At 41.2% G+C, this 10,692-nt stretch overlaps 1 protein-coding gene across 8 annotated transcripts in view; it reads right to left on the bottom strand.

Annotated features, from left to right (window-relative positions):
- Positions 1–2,737: 2,737 nt before the first annotated feature.
- Positions 2,738–10,692, bottom strand: part of Fancm (FA complementation group M) — a 70,563-nt gene continuing 62,608 nt past the window's right edge. For 7 of the 8 annotated variants that reach the window (XM_045154573.1, XM_045154576.1, XM_045154574.1 and 4 more), the window contains 3 exons: positions 7,153–7,522; positions 4,379–4,670; positions 2,738–3,114 (listed from right to left, as the gene is read on the bottom strand). In XM_045154573.1, coding sequence (XP_045010508.1) covers positions 2,976–3,114; positions 4,379–4,670; positions 7,153–7,522 — 801 coding nt within the window. In that variant the 3' untranslated portion in view covers positions 2,738–2,975. Of the gene's footprint in view, positions 3,115–4,378; positions 4,671–7,152; positions 7,523–10,692 lie in introns of those variants that run through there. The other variant, XM_045154579.1, reaches the window with a different exon arrangement.

Genomic DNA, 10,692 nt, shown 5'->3' with positions numbered 1-10,692 from the left:
TGATTTTGCATCACCCAATCGGGATGGGTGAGCAACCATATTAGAATAACATCATGTGCTCATGCGCAGACAATTAGGATACAAAAGCAGTAAACAAGCTGACATGGCAAAGCCTGACGAAGCCAGCATGGCTTCCCACAGAGAGATGGCTTAGCAGTTAAGGTGCTTGCCTTCAAAGCCAAAGGACCCAGGTTTGATTCACCAGGACTCACAAAAGCCAGATGCCAAGGTGATGCATGCATCACAAGTTCATTTGCAGTGGCTGGAGGTCCTGGTGTGCCCATTCTCTCTGCCTCTTTCTCTCAAATAAATAATTTAGAAAAATGGGATGGAGACATTGGGGATATGGGTCAATGGCAGAATATTAGTGTACCACACACAAGTCCCCAGTTAATAACCAGCAGTTGTATAACTACTGGATTTCTAGAAACCAGATTTTAAAAGAACAGATTAACTGGGCTAAAATAAAATCCTCATTCTCTGCCTCAATATGCTTTGTAGCATAGAATACAACAAAGAGGTTATTGTAGAGTGGACCTAAGATATATTGTGGAAGTGAGTTGCCAATGTCTGGCATAATGTTACACTGCATGGAGTTACTGTGTAGGTAGTGTTTTAGAAGGTCATCCAATCCCATAGTAGGAAAAAATAATTTTGAAATGACAGACTTGTCCCAGACCAATCTGGCCATCTTGCTCATTTTCATTATATCCTATCTGATTTATTTCAGTTTGCTGTGTTCTCCCTTGCTAGGTACCTGGTAGTTCCATTTCTACTAGGTCATTAGATAAGCTAATGAGAAGTGAGTAGGGAGCTCTGACATAGCAAGCATAAATAGATAAAATCCTTTAGGTTATTTCTTCTGTACCTTGTTAATTTATGTCAACATAGGAGAGCCTCACACTGCGTGTGTCAACATAGAGGGGAGCCTCACACTGCACATATCAACATGGAGGGAAGTCCTCAATGTGCATGTCAACACAGAGAGCCTCACTGTGTGTCGACATAGAGGGAGGGCCTCACATTGCACATGTCAACACACAGGGAGAGACTTCTGGGGAAGATGGCAGCATAGCAGCCACACTAAAGCAGCCTAGGAATGGAAATAAGCAGAAAAACAACAAAATAAACTCTTCTACCAAGAAGTGAAGGTGTATAATTTATTATCAACTACAGCAAAGAAGCAGGAGAGAGTAGGATCTTCTAGAAAGGAGGAAAACAGCCAGAATCCTTCCAGACGCTAGTGGCCCAGGTTCATGTGCCTGCGTGCCCGGCTAACACAGGACTACAGGAGCAGAAACCAGGTGGAAGGATTTTCCACTCACATCAGCCTCCTCACAAAGTCAAGAAAACCTCGAGAAGACAGCAGGGACCAGCTTAACAGCTCTGGTACAACTCCAGGCATTTTGCACAGCCTCCCACATGCTTGGGCTGCAAGGTCATGGAGAAATCTTGCTGGAGCTGAGCTGAAAACCTCTGTGTAGACCAGCTGACAGAAAGCCAGAAAAAGCTATGATGCATGCAGCTTCATGGGAGAAAAAGATGTCATCAGTGGAGCTAAATAACAGTGGATACTGCAAGCCTTAAGTTGGGCCAGCCAGACCAAATGAACTAACAGGTGCAATAGTGGCATGTCTGTCATGGGGGAAACCAACTGCTAATTAGACTGGAGGTCTGCTCCACAGGAGGGAAAATACATGCCTGATAATGAAAACCTATGACAGGGGAAGTCATGAGCCTTAGGAGTGTAACATCTGCTGGCGTCTTGCTAGATGCATATATTATGCTCACCAAACTGCTCGGTATGCACTTCTCTTAATGTCCATACTCATATATTAATGGTACTCTTACTTTTGGTTAGAGAAGCTTCTTTTCTCAGATGGCAGTGACAACTGGCATGACTCAAAAGTGCTGAGAAATAACAGGCGTGCTCAGCACTGAAACATCTCTATCACATCTTCCAAAGCTCAGGGTCCATTGCTGAAGAGGTGGCAGAAAGAATGGAACAGCCAAAAGAAGGGTAGGACTCCTTACAATGCACTCTTCTAGACAAAATGGCCTAGATATCCATGACCTCACAGTGCCTGGCACTCCCTACACAAGATGATTATAATCGAAAATGATGGCATCAAAATAAAAGAGATTGATTGAGAGAAGGAGAGTATATAATGAAGAGTAGAGTTGTGAAGGGGAAAGTGGGGAGGGGGAACTATCATGGTTTATTGTCTATAATTATGGAAGATGAAAACTAAAATGAAAAGTTCATTTCAGTATTTGACAACCTGACTTGGAACACATTTAGTGAAGACATTCAGTACAATACTCTCCCTTCCTAGTTACTAGACCATTTATCAGCACACAGTATGCACACTTTATCCAGTATATGTATATTTATAGACTCAATATGGGTAAGATAATGACATTATAGTTTCTATACATGAAAGTTATATATGAGCACTGAGTTTGTAGTAGTCATGACAATATTGGAAAATTTCCAAAATGCAGCTTACTCCATGGTTACTTTTTCTGTTTGATTGCTATTAAGACCATGTCTTGCTGTGTGGCCCAGATTGGTACTGTTTCACCTGCCTTAGTCTCCCATGTGCTTGGATTATAAGTGTAACCATGGAAGTTACTTTCTTAAACACTTAAACTATCTACAACAAAGCTGGGTGTGGTGGCACATGCCTTTAAACAAACAAAGAAAACTATCCACAATGATACCTTCAATACCACTTAATTTATTCAATAAAAATTCATAATCTATTTAGTCAAAATCATTACTACACACCAAAGTTTACTTTTAAAATAATTTATACAGTTTATGTAAATAAAAATGTATACAATAAAGAACTTCTTTAAGTGCTAAGGGAATAGTTATTTACATATTTTGAACTCTCAATCACAAGCTACAAGTGATCGCTGAGGTGCACTGGAACAGTAAAGCTCTCTGACAGAAGCACCTTGAGCACTGATCAAGCATCAGATTTCAGTCTCTCTTGGTTAAGATCACTGGGTAACATCTGTATGTCAAATACATAGTGAATGTATCTACAGATCTCCTCAGCCTTTTGATGAGTAACTTGTGCATACATGGAAATTTCTTCAGGTGAGCTGAAATAAAAAAGACAAAAAGAGCGACATTTTAATAAACTGGTATTTTCATCATACCTTAGAATACCCAACATAAGTTTTTGGTAGTCATCCCAGGAGAGAGATACAGGTCTGGCAGAAGCATGCCCAAGGCACACACCAGCCAGTGCGTGTTTAGTGTTAGTTAAATAAAACAAAAATTAAAGCCAGGTGTGGTGGCACACGCCTTCAATCCCAGCACTCAGGAGGCTGAGGTAGGAGGATTACTGTGAGTTTGAGGCCACCCTGAGACTAGTGAATTCCAGGTCAGCCTGAGCTAGAGTGAGACCCTGCCTCTAAAAACCAAACACACACACACACACACACACACACACACACACACACACACACACACACCCCAAAACAAAACAAAGAACAAGAAAGGTAGGGTCTCTGGTGCCCTAAAGCCTTAAGAGAAGAGGTGCTTCTTAGGTCTTAGGCCTTTCAGTCACAAGATTGTGACTCAGGAGACTAAAAACTTGAAAACTTTTCCAGCCTATAGAACTGGTTTCATAATATTTTAGTATAGTAGCCAGGGCTAAGATCCTTCACATGATCCTGGTGTTATGAAATCTCACCCTTATTCAAGCAATGTGATAATTAAAAACAAGGGAGTGTAGATCCATGGTAAAACATGTTCTGGTGTGCTAGAAGCCTTAGGCTTGATTCCCAGAAGCAAAATTTTCATTTTAGGGCTGGGGAGATGGCTTAGCGGTTAAGCGCTTGCCTGTGAAGCCTAAGGACCTCGGTTCGAGGCTCGGTTCCCCAGGTCCCATGTTAGCCAGATGCACAAGGGGGCGCACGCGCGTCTGGAGTTCGTTTGCAGAGGCTGGAAGCCCTGGCGTGCCCATTCTCTCTCTCTCCATCTGTCTTTCTCTCTGTGTCTGTCACTCTCAAATAAATAAATAAATAAATAATTTTAAAAATTTTCATTTTTTTTCTGTTAGGTCTCTGGCTTCACACAGTAACTGACACATGGGAACAGGCAACAACTTTGTTTTCTATGAACAGGTCTTATCATGTAGCCCTGGCTGGATTGGAACTCACTATGTTGACCAGGCTAGTCTTGAACTTAAAAGAAGCCATCTGGCCTCTACCTCCAGAAAGCTGGAATTATAGGAATGCACCCCATGCCCAACTTTAACCAATCTTTATTAAGTCACCACACCTCTTAACTAAAAAATAAAATATAATTCTATAGAATTTTTCTAATAATCACTTTAAAGTAACCATGAAATACACATACCTGTTGGCCATCTTTTTTACAGATGGAAACTGGTGACCCATATTTAGTGCAGTTATATAACTTATATTGGGGATACTTAGATAAAATGGAAGTGCCTCACAATGCTTGCTGTTCAGCAGTACTGGAATGTGAATGCCAGCATTCTTTCTCTGCTCCACTAGACACAGTTCCTTTAGCAAATCTGCAGTTTCTTCTTGGCAGGAACTGAAGAGAATTCGGATTCCAGCACCAATTAAGGATATCAGCAAACTGTCATAACTCTTTGTTCTTCTGAAGATCCTTGATGTGTCCCCTAGGTATCACATGTTTAGGGAAATGCAGTTCAGTAACTAAAACTAAGTAGAATAACTAATACACTTATTAAAATCCCAGCATCCCTGTCATTGAACTAATGATTAAAGAGAAGCTACACTAAAGCTTTAAAGGGATAGGAAGCTCTGGGCATGAGAAGCTAGGAAAGGCTCATTAAATTCTCATTTAACTGATATAATTACTGTTTAAATTAATTAAGTTATTTGAGAGAAAAAGGTAGACACAGAGAGTGAGTATGGGCAAGCCAGGACCTCCTGACACTGCAAACAAACTCCAGATATATACATCACTTTGTGCATCTGGCTTTACATGGGTGCTAGGGAATAGAATCTAGGCTATCAGGATTTGAAAGCAAGTGCCTTTAACTGCTGAGCCATCTCTCCAGCCCCTTTTCATTTGTAGTCCTGCCTTTTCACATTCAATTGAAAAAATGGAGAACAAGCCGGGCATGGTGGCTCCCACCTTTAATCACCAGCACTCAGGAGGCAGAGGTAGGTGGAATATGGTGAGTTCAAGGCCAGCCTAAGACTACATAATGAATTCCAGGTCAACCTGGGCTAGAACAAGACCCTACCTCAAAAACAACAACAACAACAAACAAAAACCCAAACATATCCCTTCCCTCTCTCAATCAGTCTCTCTTTTATTTTGATGTCATGGAGGGGGATGGGATATGATGGAGAGTGGAGTTTCAAAGGGGAAAATAGGGGGAGGGAGGGAATTACCATGGGATATTGTTTACAATTATGGAAGTTGTCAATAAAAACAAATAAACAAACAAAGACAAAAAACAAACAAACAGCCACGCATTTGGTGCACACCTATAATCCCAGCACTTGGGAGGCAGTGGTAGGATGATCACCATGAGTTCCAGGCCACCCTGAGACTACATAGTGAATTCCAGGTCAGCCTGAACTAGAGAAAAACCATACCTCAGAAAAACCAAAAACCAAACAAACAAACAGAGCTGAGCGTGGTGGCTCACACCTTTAATTCCCAGCACTCTGGAGGTGGAGGTAGGAGGATCACTGTGAGTTTGAGGCCAGCCTGAGACCACACAGTGAATTCCAGGTCAGCCTGGACCAGAATGAGACCCTACCTCGAAAAACCAAAAAAAAAAAAAAAAAAAAAAAGAGAGAGAGAGAGAGAGAATAGAGCTCTGAAGGGGAAAGTGAAAAGGGGGAGGAAATTATCATGGTTTACTGTCTATAATTACGGAAGTTATTAATAAATAAATAAATAGGCTGGGCATGGTGGTGCACACCTTTAATCCCAGTGCTTGGGAGGCAGAGGTATGAGGATCACAGTGACTTCAAGGCCACCCTGAAACTACGTAGTGAATTCCAGGTCAGCCTGGGATACAGTGTCATCCTATCTCGAAAAACCAAAATAAATAAATAAAATAAAAATATGTTTTTTTAAAAAGCTGAGTTACTGAAAGATAAAGTGAATTATCCAAGGTTACATTACTCAACAGTGACAGCAAGAGGGATTAAAAAGGTTGACCAATTTCCATACCAGTGCTTTACATAAAGCATTATTAATTTTTACTTACAATTCTTCAAATTTTCTATGGTTTCATTTAATCCTCATAATACCATGGGATGAGTAAGGCAATATTAGCATTTAACATACCTGTCATTGTCAGGAAATGATTTGTTAATGTAACATTACATAGCTATAGAGAAATCAGAAATCAATGCAACTTCTGATTCCATATCCCTTGATTATTTCAGTATTCTCAGGAGATTCCTGTAATTAAGTTCTTGCCACAAAAATCCTTTAGCTGTAATTCCATTCCTGCATTTCTAAATGTACCCTATGCACCTACGGCAAACTTGATTCTAGTAGTTTCAAATGAGTTCCCATTGGCCTCACACCTGCCACTTCATCTATACTGAGGATTACAAACAAGTAACCCATTACTTTATTGCCCTCAACAAGCAAGCTGGCCAAATAGAAGGAATTCTCAATTCTTCCCATCAACTTCTACAAAGCAGATGCATAAACATCGGAAGCCTATTCTCTCCCCACTACAGTGTTGGCCCATGTTATCTTCCACTTCTCACAGTACAATTTTTATAAGCCTCATTTAAATGCAATGACTGATAAAAACTACAATAGGGGCTAGAGAGATGGCTTAGCAGTTAAGGCATTTGTTTGCAAAGCCAAAGAACCTCCGTTCAATTCCCCAGGACCCACATAAGTAAGACACACAAGGTGGCGCATGCATCTGGAGTTCATTTGCGTGGCCAGAGGCTGGTGCACCCATTCACTCCCCTCCCCCCCCCGTCTGTCTGCCTCTTTCTCTTTCTCTCAAATAAATAAATTTTTTTCTTTAAAAATTTAAACTACAACAGTATTAAAATTGAAATGCCAAGTATAAATTGTCATTCTGAAAAAAAAATGAACTAAACAATATATTCCTTTACAGTTTCATACAGACATTTCAAAATACAAACCTGGTTTTTCTCTGTCTTTTTCCACAATCACACATATTCTTTCAAACATGCTCTTCAGGCACTGGATCTGCTCCACAAACTTGCTCTTGTTGACAGTATTTTGCATGTCAGACCGAGACCTCCTTTCCACCACCATGCGGTTGCTCACAATGTAATCACAGACATTCAGAGGACAAACCTCCACATGGAACCCATGAGTTGATCTTAGGGAAGAAATTACTTCTAAACCAGAAGTGATTTCATGACTGTCTACAAGAATGCAGGGTTTTCTTTCGTCCTGAGGAAGTCTAGAAGCAGAAAGCTTGTTAGCCAAACATAACTTGGAACAGTGTGGCCCCGAACCACTAGAAACCTCCTGATCACTGTCAACCTGAAAGAGAGGCAAACACAAACATCATAGTCTGGTTCAACAGGTGACATTACCACTAACTCCTTACCTGACACTGAGTCTTCTTACTCACATTCCTATGTGACCAGATGTGATTGTTGATAAGGGAACAAGCCCCACTTCAACAACTTAAGAAATAGTGCAAAACCAGCTAGCAACAAGATGATGACATCAAAATAAAAGGGAAAGCTAGGTGTGGTGGCGCCATGAGTTAAAGGCCATTCTGAGACTATACTGAATTCCAGGTAAGCCTGGGCCAAAGTGAGACCCTACCTCAAAAAACTAAAAAATAAAAGAGAGACTAATTGAAAGGTGGAGGGGATTTGATAGAGGGTAGATTTGTGAGAGGGAGAATAGGGAAAGAATTATCATGGTTTATTGTTTTTATAATTTTAAAAGGGACTTCCAGGTAAGATGGCGGCATACTAGCCATACTAAAGCAGCCTAGAGAGGGAAATACACAGAAACATGGCAAAATACACTCTTCTATGGAAAAGTGAAGGTGTGTAAGTTATTATCAACCACAGCTGAGAAGCAGGAGAGATCAAAAAGGAGGAAAACAGCCAGAATCCGCCAAGGCGCCAGCAGCTCGGATCCACAAGCCCGCTCACGCAGCAAGGACAGAAACAAAGTGAGGGGATTTTCCACTCACATCAGCCTCCGCACCAAGGCATGACACCTGAAGGAGAACAGCAGAGACCAGCTGAACAGCTGCTGAAGGAGAATACAAATGGGACCAGCTGAGCAGCTCCACTACAACTCCAGGCACCCCGCAAAGTCTCCCATTCCCCAACCATCAGGACCATGACTGTCCAGAGAACTCATTCATCCATGGCTGCCCAGCACCAAAAGAAATTAAGGTGGGCACTCATCATTGGTGACATAGGAAGCCATTCCAAAAGGCAATAGGGCCTATTTATACAAAGCTAGGTACACAGGCCTGCACTGGAAGTGCTAATCTTTCTTTCCATGTCAGGAAAGGTTATATATTACATTCGAATGATATATTCTTGGGTCAGCTTTACCCTTCTCAAATAAGCTGTATTTTAGTGTTGACTGCTGTTGCCTTTGACATTTCCTGATTGTTAGGGCCTCTGTCTTTTTCTACTGTCATTATTTGGAGCAGGGGCTGACTGGCCCCAGGCTGGCTTGGAACCAATTTCAGACTGATCTCAACCTCCTAGTTGACAGGATAAGGGTGGGAGGCAACACACAGCCTTACGGACTTTGGCTTCACTAGATTTTATATTAAGTTTAATCCTCACGCTTGTACAAATACTCTGTACTTGTTATTTTGTGGGTGGGGTGTTTTGAGGTAGGGTCTCACTCTGGCCCAGGCTGACCTGGAATTAAGTATGTATTCTCAGGATGGCCTTGAACTCATGATGATCCTCTTACCTCTGCCTCCAGAGTGCTGTGATTAAAGGCGTGCACCGCCATGCCCCACTTTCTGTGCCGGTTTTGATCAAATGTATATACTGCTCAGATGAACGTTAGAATTTGCCAATAATTTGCTTGACCCAGTCTACTACAATAGTTAAACAGCAGGCAAATTCAACATTTAGGGTCACTTCTGCTATTTCTCTGGGAGTATAAGAGCTATACCTGGCACCTTAAACTCCTACATGGAAGATATATAAAGTTGGATTTACACTACGAAGAACACAGCAGATTAGAAAACCCAAGCGTCAAATTAACTCACAATGCAAAAATCTCTACATTATAATAAATGATCAGAAAAAATCAAAACAATACAATCCCACTAAAAATTATAAATCCATCAGAAATGACCTCCAGTAAGACTGCTTTATACACACACACACACACACACACACACACACACACACACATATATATATATATATAAATTAAGACTATGGGGCTGCAGAGATGGATGGCTTAGTGGTAAAGGCACTTGCCTGCAAAGCCAAAGGACCCAGGTTTGATTCCCCAGGACCCACATCAAGCCAAATGCACAAGGTGGTATATGCGTCTGAAGTTCATTTTCAGTGGCTAGAGGTCCTAGCGTGCCTATTCACTCTGCCTCTCTCTCTCAAAATAAAATATTAAAAAAAAATTAAGACTAGGGCTGGAGAAAAGGCTTAGTGGTTAAGGCACTTGCCAGCAAAGCCAAAGGACCCAAGTTTGAATAACCAGTACCTATATAAAGCCAGATGCACAAGGTGGCACATACATATGGAGTTCATTTGCAATGGCTAGAAGGCCCTGGCATGCCCATTCTCTGTCTACATCTGACTCTTCCCCCTCTAAAATAAATAAATAAATAAAAATTTTAAAATTTAGGCTAGGGCTGGAGAGATGGCTTAGCAGTTAAGTGTTTGCCTGTGAAGCCTAAGTCCTCAGTTCAAGGTTCGATTCCCCAGGAACCACGTTAGCCAGATGCACAAGGGGGCATATGCATTTGGAGTTAGTTTGCAGTGGCTAGAGGCCCTAGCACGCCCATTCTCTCTCTTTCTCTCTCTGCCTCTTTCTGTCTGTCACTTTCAAATAAATAAATAAATAAAAACAAAAAAATTAAAAAGAAATTAGACTAGAGATGCTAGAGTGACGACTCAGCATTTAAAGACTATTTGCACCAGGCATGGTGATACACATTAATCCCAGCACTCGGGAGGCAGAGGTAGGAGGATTGCCTTGAGTTCGAGGCAACCCTGAGACTACATAGTGAATTCCAGGTCAGCCTGGACTAGAATAAGACCCTACCTCTAAAAAAAAAAAGAAAAAAAACCAAAACAACAACAACAAAAAATAGACTACTTGTAAAGCTTGCCAACCTAGTTCTGACCTCCTAGTACCCATGTAAAGCCAGATGCTCAACATGGCACATGTGTCTAGAATTCATTTGCAGTGGCAAGAGATCCTGGTGTACCCATATGCTTTCTCTTTCTCACAAATAAATAAAAAACATAAAAAAATTAAACTAGAGAAAAGAATGGTTAATGACCTAAAAGTAGATTCAAATTCTCAAAGAATAAGGGCATCAGACAAGATATTGCTGAAAAATCGGGTACTGCAGTCATTATCTCTATTGGTAGAGAGGTTTCCTAGTATTGAAGGGTTCCATCCCCTGAACTTCATAAACTGCGCATGGTGGTACACATGTGTATTTTCAGCACTTGGGAGGCAGAGGC

The sequence above is a fragment of the Jaculus jaculus genome, chromosome 7, assembly GCF_020740685.1.
Source record: "Jaculus jaculus isolate mJacJac1 chromosome 7, mJacJac1.mat.Y.cur, whole genome shotgun sequence".
NCBI lineage: Eukaryota > Metazoa > Chordata > Mammalia > Rodentia > Dipodidae > Jaculus > Jaculus jaculus.
The sequence above is the reverse complement of the archived record's forward strand: the minus strand, read 5'-3'. Positions and strand labels throughout refer to the sequence as shown.